This window comes from Hemicordylus capensis, chromosome 17 (assembly GCF_027244095.1).
Source record: "Hemicordylus capensis ecotype Gifberg chromosome 17, rHemCap1.1.pri, whole genome shotgun sequence".
In the NCBI taxonomy this organism is placed as follows: domain Eukaryota; kingdom Metazoa; phylum Chordata; class Lepidosauria; order Squamata; family Cordylidae; genus Hemicordylus; species Hemicordylus capensis.
This window is the reverse complement of record NC_069673.1, coordinates 13,425,076-13,443,646: the sequence shown is the minus strand read 5'-3', so window position 1 is coordinate 13,443,646 and position 18,571 is coordinate 13,425,076. Positions and strand designations below refer to the sequence as shown.

General features: G+C 47.0%; 1 protein-coding gene across 8 annotated transcripts in view; it reads right to left on the bottom strand.

Annotated features, from left to right (window-relative positions):
• Window positions 1-18,571, bottom strand: part of MVB12B (multivesicular body subunit 12B) — a 165,343-nt gene that overhangs the window by 96,679 nt on the left and 50,093 nt on the right. For 7 of the 8 annotated variants that reach the window (XM_053281992.1, XM_053281985.1, XM_053281987.1 and 4 more), the window contains exons 2-5: window positions 12,889-13,011; window positions 4,268-4,375; window positions 918-1,014; window positions 47-176 (exon numbers count right to left, since the gene is read on the bottom strand). In XM_053281992.1, the coding sequence (XP_053137967.1) occupies window positions 47-176; window positions 918-1,014; window positions 4,268-4,375; window positions 12,889-12,999 (446 nt within the window). In that variant the 5' untranslated portion in view covers window positions 13,000-13,011. The remainder of the gene's footprint in view (window positions 1-46; window positions 177-917; window positions 1,015-4,267; window positions 4,376-12,888; window positions 13,012-18,571) is intronic. The other variant, XR_008312734.1, reaches the window with a different exon arrangement.

Sequence of the window (18,571 nt, the reverse complement as noted above, 5' to 3'; positions counted from 1 at the left end):
CTATTGAAAATCCCTGGCTGGAGGGAAAGAAGCAACAGCGCCTAACCCGATGAACGTATACTGTGGCGGGGCTTGCTTGCCCCTGCCCAGGATCCGGATATCACAGATGGCGGCCTCCGTGGAGTCCCGCGGGATGAACTTGATGCAGAGCCGTTTCTTCCGGAAAGCCGTGTCTTCTGCGAAAGGACAGAGCGTGCCAGTTAAGGGGTCTGGCCCAATCTCCCTTGCTCCTTGCCCCCACCCGCCAAGCCTCAAAAACAGTGTTCCCCGTATCGGGGATTCCCAGTGGTTGTTGACTACAGCTCCCAGCATCCCCAGCTGCAATGGCCTTGGGCTGGGGATGATGGGAGCTGTAGTCAACAACATCGGGGGGGGTGGTCCAAGAGGAGTCCACGGCGAAAGGGGCTGGGTAGCTGTCCAGCAACAGGTTGTGCATCCCTGGACTGGGTTAATCTTGATGATTGAAATCAATGAGAGAAATTACTCATGCCTCGCTTGAGCCCCATTTGTTTCAATGGGGCAGAATTATTCTTTATTCCCCTGGCACATTTCTAGACCGCCCCATATGCCAATCTCTGGGCGGTTATTTATTGATTCGGCACATTTGTATGCCGCCCTATATGTCAATCTCTAGGCGGTTCACCATCTAAAACTACGACAAGAATGGAAACACTGACTATTCAACTAATTTAAAATACAGAGGAACATGCTTAGAACTTTAAAACTATTTTTAAAAAAACCTTTAACGCTATACAATCGATGACTATAGATTAGGACTAACTTAATTCTGAATCTTCATGGCAACAACACACACACACACACACACACACACACACACACACACTCAATCAAAGTTCATTCTTTAACTGGCTACCGAAAATCACCCAACGGCCAAGGTCTGCAAAGATGACACTCACGGGTATCCATCGTCTCTTGGATGGGGATGAAGCCCACGGGCAATGTGTCCTTGATGTCAATGAGCTTCATGTCAACTAAGACGTTGCCCAGATGACTCTGAAGGGAGAGGGGTGGAAAGCCAAGGTGATTGCCAAGCAGGGACAAAACCCCCATGTAGCGAACCACACTTCTGGTTCCCAAGTGAGCAGGCAGATATGTGATCACCCCACATACTGGTGGTGTCTCAGTCAAAACCGGAAGTGAAGGCTGTTTGCAGCAGTTCTTGCTCTCTGTGATGATTCCAGAAGCCCAGCAAAGGAGAACATACACATGAGACCTAGAACAACATGGCTCCCTGCTTTTACCACATCATTTGTGGGTGGGAAAATAAGGCGGTCTTTCGGCAGTTGGGGGACAGGGCTAGCAGTAGCAGCATTATTGCACTGAACTGTTCGTAGCCAGGATTCGCCGCCCGTAAAAGCGATCCAAATTACTTTGGGATTCAATCCAGATCATATCTGGGGACAGGGAAGGGGGTGGAAACTACCTTCAACCCTGTGTTCTTTGTAACAAGGATTTCCAGATGATGTTGACTACAACTTCCATCATCCCCAGCCAAAGGCCATTGCAGCAGGGGATGATGGGGGTTGATCCAACATCTGGATTCCCAGATATTGTTGGGATGGTCCAACAACATCTGGGAATCCCTGTCACAAGGAATGCTGCTTCGAGCCATTAAAAGTTTGAGTGGAAAATTGTGCGGTTTCTCCGTAAAAATCGACAGCAAAGAACTCCAGTTTTTAAAAACAGCAACAGTGCGTTTTGTTTTGTTTTTTTAAACCTAGGCCTTATCTGGACCGAAAAGACATATGCAATCCATTTGGCTAATTAGCTCTAAATATGTTTGTTGTTAGGTCCAAAATCAAGAAAAAGTTCCAAAAACGGGGTGGGTGGGAGGGAGATAGCATCCGTATGCCAGCTGGAACAAGAATCTATATTTGGAGTCCAAACTCATGTCTTCCCTTATTAATCAAGGGCTGGAGAGAGAGAAACACACAGAGATTTTTTTAAAAAACAGCCCTTGTGCTGGCATTTCCTGAAGTTTCCATACAGAAAAATCTTTTGAATTGCTTCACACGACCACCACCGAATCGGTAAGGTGGGAAGCAGAGATTCCCAGGGAGTAAGTGCTTCTGCTGGGTGTGATGCCTGAATCAGACCAAGTCTAGTTTTCAGTTGGAGTTACTGATGGGCAAGTCCACGGGTAATGGAATCAGGCACATCTCCTACTGTAACACCATATTGTTGCAAAACACTTAAAAGTTATAGTGTCTTAAACATGCAAAATATGTCCGTAACGGAATCAGAAATGAGGTCCAAAAATTCTGATTCCGTTACCAATGTGTTTTGCTTGTTTCATACTCTATCTATAACTTGGTTGAAAAACCTTTAAATGTTATAGTGTATGAAACAAGCAAAACACATTGGTAACGGAATCAGAATTTTTGGACCTCATTTCTGATTCCACTACTAATGCGTTTTGCGTGTTTCATACACTATCTATAACATTTAAAGGTTTTCCAACCATATGTTCCAACCGTATGTTTATTGTTCTCTTCCCAGTGGGTATATATAGTATCAACTTGCAAATTTGCTTATGGCTACAGTCATCAAAATGATTCAGATGATGCCCGATTCCATTACCCTTGGAATTCCCCTAACTTTATCAAGCAAACTTTAGCCCTTGGTTTCAAATCTCAGGATGAAGTTGGTAAGAAGCTGGTAACTCTGGCCCTGAACCGGACTTGAGAGCAGATTAAGTCACCACACTTGACTGGTCTGTGTATGCTCCAGGAACTTTGGATTCCCACCTTACCAACTTGGCAATCTGAACTGGCCCTTTGAGAGACCTAAAATATTTGCCCACTGCATGGTAGCACCTCGTTTAACCATAAGAATCCTCACCATAATGCTACATGAGATACCAAAGCATTGTGGTGAAAAGGCTTCTGGGTTAAAAAAAAAAAAAAGAGCTTCCAGCAGTCAACAAAAAATAATAATTTCATCAGCTTCTGCTCCAACTCCAAAAGTCTCCCAAATTATCTCCCCAAACTTTCCTACCTGTGAACAAGGTGGCAAAAGACAGGGGCACTAGGACCCACCCATTGCGCCCATACCCAAAGAAGACACAAGACACGTGTGTGGTGAAAAGGGCCAATGGGATGGGGAATAAAAGCTCAACTAGCTAACTAAAGGGTACAGTCAGAGGCAGGCAAAAAAGGACACTCATCACAGGCCAATCACGTGAGCGCCCAAAAAATTCTTGCCTGGCCCCCAAAAGGGACCCGCAAGCCCAGACTGTACCCCAGGGAAGGGTGCCTGCTCACATTGGACTGAGGAGGGAGGACACTGATGTCGGCAGCATGCTGGACGTCCTGCTCCCGCAGCGACCCAAGAACCAATTAGCTCAGATCTGGCCTTGTGCTTCTTTGCAAGGGAGATGTGGCAAACAGGCCATGCAGCCCATTCAGGCAGCGAGTGGCCAGATTTTTGCAGAAAAAGATTTGGGAAGGGAATTTCAAAGATGACATGGGTGTGAATTTAAATTTCCATATCAATGTCTGAGATAAAGAAAATTCATTCCTACATTGGTGAGAAAATCAGCATCGGAACCTAGGGATGTGCAAATCTATTCAAATTCAAATTGATTCGACTTGAACCTGGGTGCTTCAAGTGATTTGGATTTGAATTGAACCGCCCCTTAAAAGGGTAATTCGATTCAAATTTGAATTGGATTCTTGCAATTCGATTCAAATTCAATTCGAGAGCTGTTTGGCACCTTTAAAAAGCCATTCAGGCCCCCTGATTGGTTTTTTAAAGTGCCCAAACAGGGTCAGATCAATTCAGATACTATTCAAATTTGAATCAAATTTTCAGACCAGATTCAAAGTTGATTCGAATTTGAAAACAAATAGAAAAATTTGTTCCATGCACATCTCTACTAGAACCAAGCAAAAAAGCAAGGGTCTCTCTCCTTCCAACACTGATTTTAATTTCGGTCTTACACCACTAGCCAGTCCGAGGACCAAACCTTCAGGAATCTGCAGAGCCTTTTCAGCGAGAAATCAAGCTCTTAATGGAGGCTAGTAAAGCATCGCTCACTTGCTCGCCTAGGGAGAGTAAGAATACTTACAGCCGATCAGGAAATGAAACTTTTTCAAAGTGGAGTTTTGCTTGTGCTTTTTTTTTTTAAGGCTAAGGTGACTATCAGAAGACCAGCTTTGGGAATTTAATCCAGGTTTATTTTCTGCAGCACAAGTGCTGTGGGTTATTTTTTTTAAAAAATGTTCCAGGTAAAGACACAACTCACATTCTCTTTGGAGAAGTTCCGCGTGAAGCACAAATACCGGGTGACCTTGGATTTGAACAGGCCGTCCTTCCAGAGGTCAGCGTCCAAACCATCTGCTGTTTGTGCCACCTGAAAAATAAATGGGGTGGGGGGGGGAGAAGGGAAGGACAGGTGAACCGTGCTGAAGTTAATATATAGACACCACGTCCCCTTCCTACGTCCCCTAATTAATACTGGCCTGAGGCTCTCCTGACACCTCATTAAGTCTTTCTCCTATGAAGAAAGCCGACGAGAAGCGGGCGGGGGGACGGGACACCACATACAAGGGGGTCGATTCTAAAAATACTGTCGCCAGAGAATCAATTGATTAAAGAGACGCTGGTGCGGAGGATTTGACAGAGGAGATGATAACTTTGGTTGCAGTTTCTTAAGGTGCTTTGTGGGACAGGGGTTGAAAGCATTCGTCTTCCAGTATTTGTTATTCCATGCGAGGGATCGTTAGGAAGGGGAGTGAAAATAAAATTGTTAATGTTATAGTGCCCTTATACAAAACGATGGTGCGGCCACACCTGGAGTACGGTATACAATTCTGGCCATCTCATCTAAAGGAGGACATTGTAGAACTGGAAAAGGTGCAGAAGAGGGCAACCAAGATGACCAGGACCCTGGAACACCTTCCTTATGAGGCAAGGCTACAACACCTGGGGCTTTTTAGTTTAGAAAAAAGACGACTGCGGGGAGACATGACAGAGGTCTATAAAATCATGCATGGTGTGGAGAAAGTGGAGAGAGAGAAATTCTTCTCCCTCTCACATCACACTAGAACCAGGGGTCATCCCATGAAATTGATTGCCAGGAAATTTAGGAACAACAAACGGAAGTACTTTTTCACACAACGCATCATCAACTTTGTGGAATTCTCTGCCACAAGATGTGGTGACAGCCAACAACCTGGATGGCTTGAAGAGGGACTTGGATAACTTCATGGAGGAGAGGTCTATCATTGGCTACTAGTTGGAGGGCTGCAGGCCACCTCCAGCCTCAGAGGCAGGATGCCTCTGAGTACCAGTTGCAGGGGAGCAACAGCAGGAGAGGGGTTATGCCCTCAACTCCTGCCTGTGGCTTCCAGCGGCATCTGGTGGGCCACTGTGTGAAACAGGATGCTGGACTAGATGGGCCTCCTTGGGCCTGATCCAGCAGGGCTGTTCTGATGTTCTTATTTGAGAAGAGGAAGCAGAAATTTTTCTCTGCCCCCACAAAAAACAAGGCAACAGGGGGCTGATGTACCGTCAGGTGTGAACATGTAGCAATAGGCTCTCCTTTTCTGGAGAAGAAGCACAAGAAGTTAGCCAATGGTTTGTGTGAATGATCGTTCTAGTAACCATCTCGAATCTTCACAGCCTATATAAGCTCTACAAGCAACTGTTTGTCTACTAACTTATTACTACTACAACATATATACTGCTTTTCAACAAATTTTCCAAGGCGGTTTACATAGAAAACAAACAAACAAACAAACAAACAAACAAACAAACAAACAAACAAACAATAAATAAGGAAAGTCTAGACAGGTTTACTTTTTTAGTCTCTTCTGTTTGCCTTTTCTCTCTCTCTTCAAAAAATAAAATAAAATCCTCTTATGAAAGTAATGATATTATTAGAACGATCAATGCCAGGGCTTAGGCCTGAAGCTTGATTTAATCTAATGTCTGGCATATGTTCTCTGGAGGTTATTTGGTGCTATCTTCAGAGGGGCTTGAAAACACACACACACACACACACACACACACACACACACACACACACACACACACACCCACCCTTTAGAAACTGGATTACCACACAAAATCAAAATGCAACATTTCCACAGAGCTGAGGATGTTCATGCTCAACACAGAGAGCCATATTGAAACTAAAACCCGAAGCCGTATCGGAAGTGTCGTATCGGAAGTGTCGTATCGGAAGTGTCGTATCGGAGTTCGGAAAGCAATTCAAAGCAATGTTGTAATCATCCAAGTGGGTTTTGAGAACTGTCAGGTGATTTAACACAATAAGCTCATACTCCGCAGCTAATTTTCCTGGAGGACCATTTTGGGGAAATAAACGAGGTTCAGCAAAGAGAACAGGGCAGAACATATGAAGCTGCCTTACACCAAATCAGACCATTGGTCCACCCACCCCAGTATTGTCTATTACTTCTCTCTCAGCCTGACCCACCTTGCAGGGTTGTTGTGAGGATAAACAGAACCATACACACGGCTCATGGCTCCTTGGAGGAAGTGCAGGATATAAACATAAAAATGAAGAAAAGAACAATCCTAGGGAAGTTCTAAGAAGCAGGCCTGAGATTTGCATCAAAACATGGTGAAAAGAAAGAGACACTCAAAGAGGTTGTTTCTTCCGGGATTTTGCAAAAGCTTCAAAACAGGCAACTGGCACAGGATGTGCACAAAGAAGGAATGTTAGTAATACCATGATGTTACTACACTGATAAAAATTACAATCAAACACTTGTTGGAGGGAAGGAAGGATCTTCCAAAAAACCAAGTAATGTTTCCAAGGCTGGAAACCCAGCACCACGGATGGGGTCAGGAGCTTTTCCTAGCCTGGGAACGCTCCGTTGGAGATAGGGAGAAGATAATGAGGGGGAACCATCTGAAAGCATTTCCAGCTTGCAAACTTGCAGGTTAATCTTTCAAGACCATTGCTCAGAGCAGCCCCGACGTGAAGGCTCTACAGGAGAAACGGAGCGAGCAAGTTACATGCTGGTCAATTTCAATCAGCTCAGCGCGGGCCTCTTCTGGGAACCCCGCAACCCCTTGGAAATGGGGTCAGCAAAATCCTACACCCTGCAGGAGCATAGGACAAGCACAACCTACCCAGATCTCGCCCCCAGCTTCTGGGGTGATCCAGCTCCCTGCTCCGACCTTGTTTTTATCTAACACCCGATCCGAGCTCATGAAACTGGGCGGCTCTAATCTCCGACCCAGTTTGTGGCCGGGTGAGCTGTGGGGAGAAGAGGGTTTGTGTGGTGGTGGTGGTAGCGAGCATGAACCGTCCCCTTTGCTAAGCAGGGCCTGCCTTGGTATGCATTTCGATGGGTGACTGCATGAGAGCGCAGTAAAATACGGGTTCGTAGCTCAGTGGCAGAACATCTGCTTTGCATTCAGGAACCTCCAGGATCACTCCCTGGCAGCGTCTCCAGGTAGGGCTGGGAGAGACTCTTGCTTGAATTGTTGGAGAAGCTGCTGCCGGTCAGTGCAGACCACACTGGGCTAAGATGGACTCGGTATGGCTCTTTCCTCACTTCCCATAGCTCAGTGGCATAGCATCGGCTTTGCAAGCAGGAGTTTCCAGGTTCACTCCCTGGCATCTTCAGGCAGGGTTGGGAAAGACTCTATTCTGCCATCCTGTCTGATCTGCTGCCGGTCAGTGTAGACGACACTGAGCTAAATGGACCAAGGGTCTGACTCAGCATGTGGCAGCTTTCTACGTTCTGTTCCTCGGCCTTTCTGCAGTGGTTCCCCACATGGGGGGCCCTCCAGATGTCGTTGAACTACAACTCCCAGCATCCCCATCTGCAACAAATTGTAGCTGGGAATTCTGGGAGTTGTAGTTCATCTGCAGGACTCGAGGTTGGGAGCCACCATCCTACTCTAATTAAAATAATGAGTTCTGAAAAGGTTCTTTAAAAAAACCCACCACTGGGGGCTCAGAGAAAAGAGATCATCTCCTCAAACTCCGGATTCTTTTCTGCTGTTTGTTTTGAAGGAGCCTTCGTTCGTTACTGGCTTGAGCAGGGCGGCCAAGGAAACACACCAAACACCTGCTGATTCTCTGGTACAGTAAATAGAGCACTCAATGTAGCCTGCTCCAAGGAAAACAAACTTCCAAAGTGGAGCGAGTAAATGGTTTCTACTCTCCTCAAGAAGCAATGACCGAGAACCTCCTTCACATACCAGAGTTCTGAGGGCCCAGCGGCACCGTTACGTATACTGAGCCCTTGAGAGACCTCTCCTGCCCCACAAATATGTCTCATGCCTTTGGAAAGGGGCATCCGAATCGAGGCTGTCACCTCCTCTGGCCGCAGAGAATCCTGCCAGCGAATTCGGCACGAAGGGAGGAGCGCTGGTTTCGTGAGAGCAAGCACGGATGGCCCCCTTTGCTAAACAGGGCCCACCTTGGTTTGCATTTGGATGGGAGACCACAGCTGAGCTCTGCGAGTGTGGGGTCGTAGTATCTTCAGGGATCGCTGGGAAGATCGGTGCCAGATATAGGAACCTGCTTTTGGTGCCACTTCCTCCTCCTATCTGGCATTAGATTATTTAAACTCCTTCACCTCTTCCACCTTTACCAGAACTGCCTAAGTCCTCGGTACACACCTCATCGAAATCATGCACACACATGCAAGCTCTGCTCCAGACTTTATGCCAAGCACACGCCCCAAAAATTCCCCTCCGTTCTGTCCCATCTGTGAAAAACCTTCCTGAGCCCTTCCGAGCCGAGCAGAGGAATCAAAACCTTCCGAGGATCCACCCTTGCTGCTCACAGTCAAGATAATTAACAGAAGCCGCAGTCATTTAATTTCCCACCGTGGCTTGAAAAGGAGGCGCTCGTATTTCTCTCCGAGGACTTGTTAATGGTTGAGGACGTGCCATTCGGAAAGAGGAGAGGAAGGACGGGACAGACAAAGAGCTTCTAAGGAAGCAAACGGTTTCCTGCTAAACACAGATGAGTTCATAGAAACCTGTGTTCTACCAAGTCAGACCACTGGTTCATCTAGCTCAGTATTGTCTACCCAGACTGGCAGCGGCTTCTCCAAGGTTGCAGAGGCAGGAGTCTCTCTCCGCCCTACCTTGGAGATGCTGCCAGGGAGGGAACTTGGAACCTTCTGCATGCAAGCTTAGGAACATAGGAAGCTGCCCTATACTGAGTCAAGCCATTGGTCCATCTCGCTCAGTATTGTCTACCCAGACTGGCAGCGGCTTCTCCAAGATTGCAGGCAGGAATCTCTCTCCGCCCTATCTTGGATATGCTGCCAGGGAGGGAACTTGGAGCCTAGATACTCTTCCCAGAGCGGCTCCATCCCCTTAAGGGAGTATCTCCATCCCCTTAGGGGGAGTAGCTCATGTAGTCTCCCCCTGAAATGCAAACCAAGGCGGACCTGCCTGCCAAGGGAACCCTAATCAATCCCGAATGAAGAACAGCGTGGTGAAGCATCCCTCACAGAATCTGGGTGTGTTCGTAGAGAGCTCTGCCTCCTCTTTTCATTGGCTCCTGCTGAGCCTACAAATATTTTCTGCTCTTGCCCGATGTTAGTAGCTCTCTGTTTTCAGGAAACGTTCCCTGCTCTCTCTTCCTGTTTGTCCACTCCCTTTCCTGGCATTTCCCCAACCTTCCACTGTTCACAGAGGTCTTGCACGGAGCTCCGCACCAGCACTTCCAGCCCTCCCTCTTAATAGGCTTGAAAGGCATTCTATCGTCTTTCATTACGCGGACCCTCATAACAATCTTGTGAGCTAGCTTAACACTGCTCCCAGTTTACCGCTTGGGGGAGAGGTCAGCCTCTTCTTGCCCACTGCAGTTTTGTACAGTCCAGATGAAAAAGTATTTAAGCATCGGAACATTCTGAGCACGACACACACATATTTGCTAACACATATAGCACACAACTGCAGAAACTGGGCTGAATGAGATGAAATGCATAGAAGGCACATCGATGACCTGGTACAGCTCCAGCTTCAGGGACAGTCTACCTTTTGAGTACCAGGCAATGAGGGGTGGCCATCACCTCCATGCTCTGCCTGTGAGCTTCCATGGAGAAATCTGGCTGAGCGCTACAAAAGACTAAATGCGAACCCATAAACTGGTGGCTAAATGGAACCTCCAGCTTCAGCAGCAGTCTACCACTGAAAAAGCAAGTGCTGGAGAGGAACCCTAATTCTCTGCCCTTTGGTGTAACCCAGCAAAACAACAACCATGTGCTTATGGGCAGGCATAATAATGCAAGCGAAGGCATACAAGGGCGTAGGGGTGAGGGTACGGAAAGAGGCCTCCGGCTCCAAGGGAACACCCCTCTGCCTTTCTAAGATGCTGCTGCTACCGATATCATCTCAAGATTGCTCAACTAGAATTCCCCTGCCAACCCGGGGTTCAGCAAGGTGCTGCAAACTCGCCTGATGAGTCAGCTGAGAAAGGAGACTGAGATGAACGGGCATGTTGATTGACGGATGGGTGTTCCTGCAACCCACCCTCTCCTTGGGGCTCCGGGCAGGTTGCTTTGGAATTGTGTGTGCTGATGTGATATTTAAGGAGAGCTGGCCTTGGAGTAGCAAGCATGAACTGCCCCCTTTCCTAAGCAGGGCCCACCTTGGTTTGCATTTGGATGGGTGACTGCATGCAAGCACCCTTCGAGGATGGGGCTCAAAATCCCTCCCTCCCCCGAGACCCACTCTTTCGCCGACATCTATTCATGATTCTAGTGGCAAAAACCACGCGTCCCGATGCGCCTCCCCCCAAAACAAGTGAGGATTGGAAGCACTGTTCCCTCACTCTGAATTGGCTTCTTGACACCACACATAGCCAGTACATAGCAATAGCGCACCCTGAATTCTGGGTCTAAAAATGCTGGGTTCTGTATCCTGCTATGCAAATTAAGGGCATCTGCATACATTTTGTACAATTTATGCAACTTATGCCCCTCCTCTTTACAGAAAAGGAAGTGGTGACCACACCCATTCTGCAACAACAGGAAATCCTCAGCTCTGGCACTGGCTCTGGAAATTTCACCAAACAGGATCCAGACTAGGCGAAGTCACAACTAAACCCCATTAAAAGAAATGAGCCATATTAGTCATGACTGACTTAAGTCTCGTTTACTTCAATGGGACTCAGCCGCGACTCATTTAGTCGGCTGACCCAACGCTTTCAGGAGTTCCTCTGAAACCATGAGGACTAGCAACTTCTTTTAAATCCAGCCACGATTCCCAGGATAGTGCACTCCTGTGCTTGCCGGTTATTGGAGAACCCATTCAGCCCTGCCTAAACCATGCAGAAAGCACAAAGACGGACATTTTTGAAGGGCCCTTGGGAATTAAGTGCCACTGGCTTGGACCCATTCCTCCATCCACTCCACTCCACACTACTTTTTGTTTGCAGGGTTTTTTTTGTTAGGAATCTGGGCAGAGATGACATGCCACACTATTATTTAACATCGTCGTTATGGTAACTGCATCCGAGTGGTTGCCATGTGGAACATTTTGATCACCGGCGAGGCATCATTCAGCCCTCGAAAGAATGCTCTCAGGACGGAACCAGAAACCAGCTGAGCCCTCAAGAGACTCTACACTAGTTCATCAACAGACACGTTTTCCCCCGCCAGCCAAGAACGGATCAGGTTCCTCCATCTGCTTCTTGCCGCATACCTCTGGCTGGCCGGTTTCCAATCACCAGATCCGCCCAGTCCACACGAAACACCTCCCTTCCCAAATCCAAGGAAGGCTATCAGGACTCAAATCCATGCTCCAGCTAGCTTGGAAGCCTCTACGCCGACTCGCAACTGGGGCAGAGAGAAGTATTTCCAAAGATGATGGGGGCGTAGCTCAGTGGTAGAGCATCTGTTTTGCATGTGGAAGGTCCCAGGTTCAATCCCTGGCAGCAGCTCCAAGACAGGGCTGAGAGAGACTCCTGCCTGCAACCTTGGAGAAGCCGCTGCCAGTCTGGGTAGACAATACTGAGTTAGATGGACCAAGGGTCTGACTCAGTAAATGGCAGCTTCCTATAGATGTAGTTTGTCAGTTTCGATGTCAAATTTTTGCTGCTGAAAGGACTTTTACTTGAAATTGGTTACCAGCTGAATTGGTTTGTTTTGCAAGAAAGGGAAACTTTCCCTCAATTTGTTGCCCTAATTTGATACTTTTTCAAGGATCGAGTTATGACAACAAATTGAGAAGAGCGGCACAGAAATAAGCAAAAGTGTTGGTTTTTTAAAAAGTTATTTTATTTTATTTATTTATTTATCTATCAAATTTGTATACCGCCCCAGTCCATCTCGCTCAGTGTTGTCTTCACAGACTGGCAGCGGCTTCTCCAAGGCTGCAGGCAGGAGTCTCTCTCGGCTCTATCTTGGAGATGCTGCCAAGGAGGGAACTTGGAACCTAGATGCTCTTCCCAGAGCGGACCCATCCCTTAAAGGGAATATCTTATAGTGCTCACACATTTTGTGTGAGCACAAAATGTTCCACATGGCAACCCTAACCCTAACCCATTCTAATGCAAACCAGGGCAGACCCTGCTTAGCAAATGGGACAATCCATACTTGCTACCACAAGACCAGCTGCTGCATGCATTTCATTTGTCAAGGTCTGCACCATTGTTCCCTGTAACAGTGATTCCCAGGTGTTGTTGACTACAACTCCCATCATCCTTCACTGCAGTGGCCTTTGGCTGGGGATTTTGGGAGTTGTAGTCAACAACGTCTGGAATTCCCCATTACAGAGAGGACTGGTCTGCACTCACACAGGTCAAATCCCTTGCCTGAGACAAGCCAAGTTCTGCATCCAATATAAATTTTGCACATTTAAAAGGGTGGGGTTTTTTGTTTAAAGAAACAAATAGCATGGTACGGAACACCTTGTACTTACTACATCGTAGCTCGTAGGTGCCCGGTTTCGGGAGGCAACGACGCCGACACCGGTGATCGGGTCCATTGATACATCTGGCAAAGCGTCAGCAAGCTCTCGGACTTCGGGCATCGTGGACTGATCCTGAAAAAGCGAAGAGGATTTGGAGGGGTGATGATGTCAGTGGGGGAAACGTCAACGGGTAGATCTCTGCATAACAAAAGGCTGCCAGAATAAATATGCCACACTTAACTACAGTGGAATTTGCTACTCATAAGGTGCAACGACTTCCTTTTCTGATAAGCTTGCCACTTTCTTTAGGCAAAGGTTATCTATCACTTCCCGTACCGCTGAACTTGGGCTGCTCTCTGACAGAAAGCACTTGAGAGAATCAAGGGTAGCAGCCTGTTACGGCGTCGTCCAAGGTGTGAATTCCCCTATATCTCACCCCTACAGATCTGCCTGTTTTTAGAAAGCTTTGAGCAAGTCGCTAGTCCTCAACATAATCTGAGAAGACTAGTGTTTGGGAGGATGGTTGGTCTTGTGGTAGCAAGCATGAATTGTCCCCTGTGCTAAGCAGGGTCCACCCTGATTTGCATTTGAATGGAAGACCCCATGTGTGAGCACTGGATTCCCATTAGGGGATGGGGCTGTTCTGGGAAGAGCATCTGTTTGCTTGCATGCAGAAGGTTCCCACTTCCCTCCTGGCAGCATCTCCAAGATAAGGCTGAGAGAAATTCCTGCCTACAACCTTGGAGAAGCCGCTGCCAGTCTGGGTAGACAATACTGAGCTAGATGGACCAAGGGTCTGATTCAGTATATGGCAGCTTCCTATGTACTACTGTATTTACCCAAATCTAAGATGAAGTTTTGCCCCAGTTCTTTCCTGTTAGATATTGGAAGGTTGCCTCAGATCCCTCTTTCTTTGGGGCAGGAAAATGACTTGACTAGTAAGCCAGAGGTTGCTGGTTTGAATCCCCGCTGGTATGTTTCCCAGACTATGGGAAACACCTATATCGGGCAGCAGAGATATAGGAAGATGCTGAAAGGCATCGTCTCACACTGTGCGCGGGAGATGGCAAAGGTCAACCCCTCCTGTATTCTACCAAAGACAACCACAAGGCTCTGTGGTCGTTGACACCGACTTGACAGCACACTTCTATTCGGGTAAATATGGTACTACCACCACAAATAAAACTTCCAGCAAAGGTTCTCAAAATGGTTTACATTTAAACAAACAACAACAATAAGCTTATCCTTCCTATCTGCATATGGAATCCCCACTGCCCAATCACCATGGTGCTTCTGCTCTCACAGGCTCCTCCTCCCTATCTGCATACGGAATCTCCACTGCCCAATCACCACGGTGCTTCTGCTCACGAACTCTCGTGAGAGCTGCCACACACGGGATTAGCCACCCGATCTTAGGGGCTTAGGATTCATAACCAGAACTGGCTCTAGAACGGAGTGAGAATGTGATGTAATTATTTTCTGCAAAGTGGGCAGAGATTAAAAAGCCACACTCACACCCCAGGACATACTAGCATGGGCAGGGCTTAGCATGTGACTCCTCCTTCCCCTTTTTTGGTCCCTCAGCAAGTGAAGGATTGTGGGTCGAGCATCTCCTGAAAGCAAACAACCGGATCCAAGCAGGTTCAGCCTCTTTGGATAGGCAAATCTGGCTTAGGAAAGGGGACCATTCAGGCGCATTACCGCAAGACCAACTTTCCTTGGACCCCTGGGCTCTAGCCACCAGCCTCCTGGAGAAGCTGGCGTGGTTTCCTAAGAGACCAAGCCAAGGTCAAGAGTTCTTGGGTGTGCTTTGGCACACAGAGGTACGCTTCTCCACTCTCTTAAAAGCTGCCAGCAATCATCTCTCTTTGGGTTCTGGAATGAAGGGGGAGAAGAGAGAGAGAGAGAGAGAGAGAGAGAGAAACCTTTGTCAGCCTGAACGCACAAAAGCTTTCTTGTGGGTGTGTGACTCAGAGCGAGCGGCAGGGGGCGGGTAGGAAACCCACATCAATTCGGACTTTGTTGCTCTACGCACAAAGCCCGTTTTGTCAATCGAGCTGAGGGAGGGGGCGCGAAAGAAAATCAGAGGGGGAAGGAAGGCCCTTCCACAACGGGGGTGAATCCGCCTCTTTCTTGAGGTGCAACGAGAGAGAGCAAGCCACACAATTTCTCCCCAATACAGGAAGCGCTGTGTGGTTTAGAACTCCAGAGAGATGCACCCCATTGATTCTCCTCACCGCAATTCGGGAGTCCACTGATGGCCGAAATCCACACGCGCCTAATTAATTCCACACACAGATGAGACACAGGCAGGCAAACCAGTGCCGTATTTAACATATTTGCATCCCGCTCCTCCGGTACGGTCAGCACGGTGCGGCTCGCAAGAATGGTTCAAACAGATCAAACGGTGTAATACTTTAAAAGGTCTGCTAAAAACAGGACCCAATTAAAAACCTTAAATGCAGGAAAGCGGCAGAAATGGAACAGCCACCAGGCACAGACGGCAGACCACAACACTACAGAGCCGCTCTAAAAAGATGGGTCCAAGTCGTTTCTGAATACACAGAGAGGGAGGGAGGTGAAGCTCCTTCAGGAGAGCATTCCAGAGCTGAGGGGCCACAAGCAAAAAGGCCCTGTTCTCTAGTCCCCGCCAACCAAACCACAGTCAGTGGTGAGGCAGCGTCCGAGATGCTGATTGAAGGACCCTGGAAGATTCATATGGGTGAATACAGTTAGGGAGAGGGTTAGGGAGAGGGTAAGGATGAGAGTTAGGGAGAGGGTTAGGATGAGAGTTAGGATGAGAGTTAGGATGAGAGTTAGGATGAGAGTTAGGATGAGAGTTAGGATGAGAGTTAGGATGAGAGTTAGGATGAGAGTTAGGATGAGAGTTAGGATGAGAGTTAGGGAGACAGGCTGAGAGAGAAGTGACTGGCCCAGATTCACCCAGCAAGTTTGGCTGAATGGGGATTTGAACTCGGGTCTGCCCAGTCCTAGTCCAGCACTCTAACCACTAACCACACTGGCTCTCTCTCTCTCTCTCTCTCAAAAAAAGTGCCCTGTTCCTCAAACTCTGCAGATCAGTTCACACATGCACTCAGCACCACAACCCAATTTTCCCCATGAACAAGCAACTGAAGAAACGATGCCACAGATGGAGCTTTCCAATCACGTCCGATATTTCAAAACTCTAGCTGCCACGGGATGAGGACTCACGGAACGCACACAGGCCTCCACAAACCAACCCCCCACAGCCACCGAATGTAGGAACTCACCCCAATGAAAATTATCCAATGCATTCTCCAGGTACATGACCATGTTTCGAAGCTGGTTCACACACACACACATGCCGGTCTGGTTTCTACACATGAAGGGGGTTCTCTGAGATTTCTAATGCCCCTGACCAAACTCCCATGTGGCCTTGAACCCAAATTTAGGGCCCAGAACATGGACCCTTGGCAAAATTACCAGACTTACTAATAGACTTTGCAGGGGGTAAATGGGCTTCCCTTTACAAGTAACATACTTGGAACCAAAACAGGGCTGCCTGGGATAAAGAAAGATTTTATTAAATAATTGTACCTCTGAATATCCTAGTCCAAGTGGCACAGCTAAATTTCTAGGCTCTATGGCTCCCTCGTGCCTGGAATTGGAAAGCCCTCCCTTAAACACAAAACGCTTCTCCACAGAGTCCATTCACATACACAATGGCCACTAATCACATGTTTGAGGACTCAAGTACATGCCACAATTCTAGGTTTGGGGCCAGCTAGACTGGAGGCCTTATTAGAACCACAGGACAGAGGCAGAAGATATGCAATTCTTTTTCATTTCTCATTTCATTTGATTCTCCACCAAAAATCCTCTTCGAGGCTGCTACGGACCCTCAAAAGCACCACTGCAGAAACTGGAGCCTTTAAGCCCTAAACAGTGTGAGACCAGGTTACCGGAGAGAGCACCATGTCCCATATATCCTGACCTTAAGCCCTAAGGTGCTCTTTCAATACCAGTGACATGGGAGCAACAGCAGGAGAGAGGGCATGCCTTCTTCTCTTGCCTGAGGACTCCCCAGAAGGCATCTGGTGGGCCACTGTGGGAAACAGGATGCTGGACTAGATCGACCTTGGGCCTGATCGAGCAAGGCTGTTTTTATGTTCTTAAGATCTTCTTTGGAGGCCCTACTCCGAGTGTCAAATGAAGTGAAGCAGGCGGCTACTAGGAAGAGGGCCTTTTCGGTGGTGGCACCCTGTCTGTGGAAGAGCCTCGCCAGCGAGACTTGCCTGGCATCATCACTTTGTTCTTTTAGATGCCAGGTGAAGACCTTTCTGTTCACTCAGGTTTTTTAAAATTGATTTTTTAAAAAAAGGTTTCAAAAATGTTTTGTATTGCATTTTATACTTTGTGTTGTAACTTGTGTTTCGTGTGTTTTTATTGGATGTTTTTTAAGGTCATGAACCACCCAGGGAGCAATTTGTTATGGGGAGGCTAATAAGATATGGGGAGGCTAATAATAATAATAATGGGAAGGCTAATAATAATAATATTTGTTGTTGCTGTTGTTTACACAGTCAGACAGGTGTTATTGACTGGTTTGTTTTATCCAGACATCGAATCCTTCCCAAGGACCTGGGATGGCTGAATTTTATTATCAATACTGTTGTTATTATTATAGATATCGTCGCAGAATATAGGCTGTTCCCAGTAAAGTAGCTTATTTTGTATTTATTTATTATTATTATATCTACATACAGTCTACCAGATGTTATTGACTTGGATTTGGTACTTTAATCATTGGGCCCTTTCCAAGGGTTTAGGATAACTAAAGAAATATTACAGATAGCGTCGTAGTATTTGTGCTGTCCCAAGTAGTGTGGCCTTCTGGAGTTGATGCGTTGTATGTAATTTTATCGATGCCCAAGGTGTCGAGATGGTGTTCAAGTTTGGTACTGCACCCAGGGCACTCACAACTATTAGCACCACGATTGTTTTCTTTTCCCAGAGCTGCTCAATTTCAATCTGAAGGTCCTTGTATTTGGTTATTTTCTCCAGTTGTTTTTTGTCGACTCGCATATCCCCTAGGATTGCAATATCAATTCTCAGAACCCGATTCTTCTCGATGACTATCCGATCCGGCGTATTGTGTGCTACATACCTATCAGTTCTTGTTATTTTTAATTTTCTTTAGTTATCCTAGACCCTTGGAAAGATCCCAATAATTAAAATACCAAATCGAGTCAATAACGTCTGGTAAACTGTGTGTAAATATCATCATCATCATCATCATCATCACCACAACAACAACCCAAATGGAATTCAGTATTGAACACCGTCTCCCTCCATGTTATGATCCTGACCGAGACAGGACCTCCAAGCAGCAGCAACACTGAAACAACCCCCAAATCATCCAAGATGCGTTTAACGTTATATGTGGTTTTGATCCTCAGCAAAAACAGGACTCTTGACGCCTCCGTGCAGAAAGAAAGCTTGCAGAGATCGCAAGTCCAGTCTGCTGAAACCACTGCAGATCGGCAAACACATCTGAAACACACACAGACCTGTTCCTTATTATACAGTGCATTTCCTCACATCCAAACAATCCCTTTGGTCAGATTGCTAATGACCTGTTGAAGGGAATTATTTTCATCCCACAGGATGCACCCTGATCAGACCTTACGAGGAAGGATAGGGCTTGGGA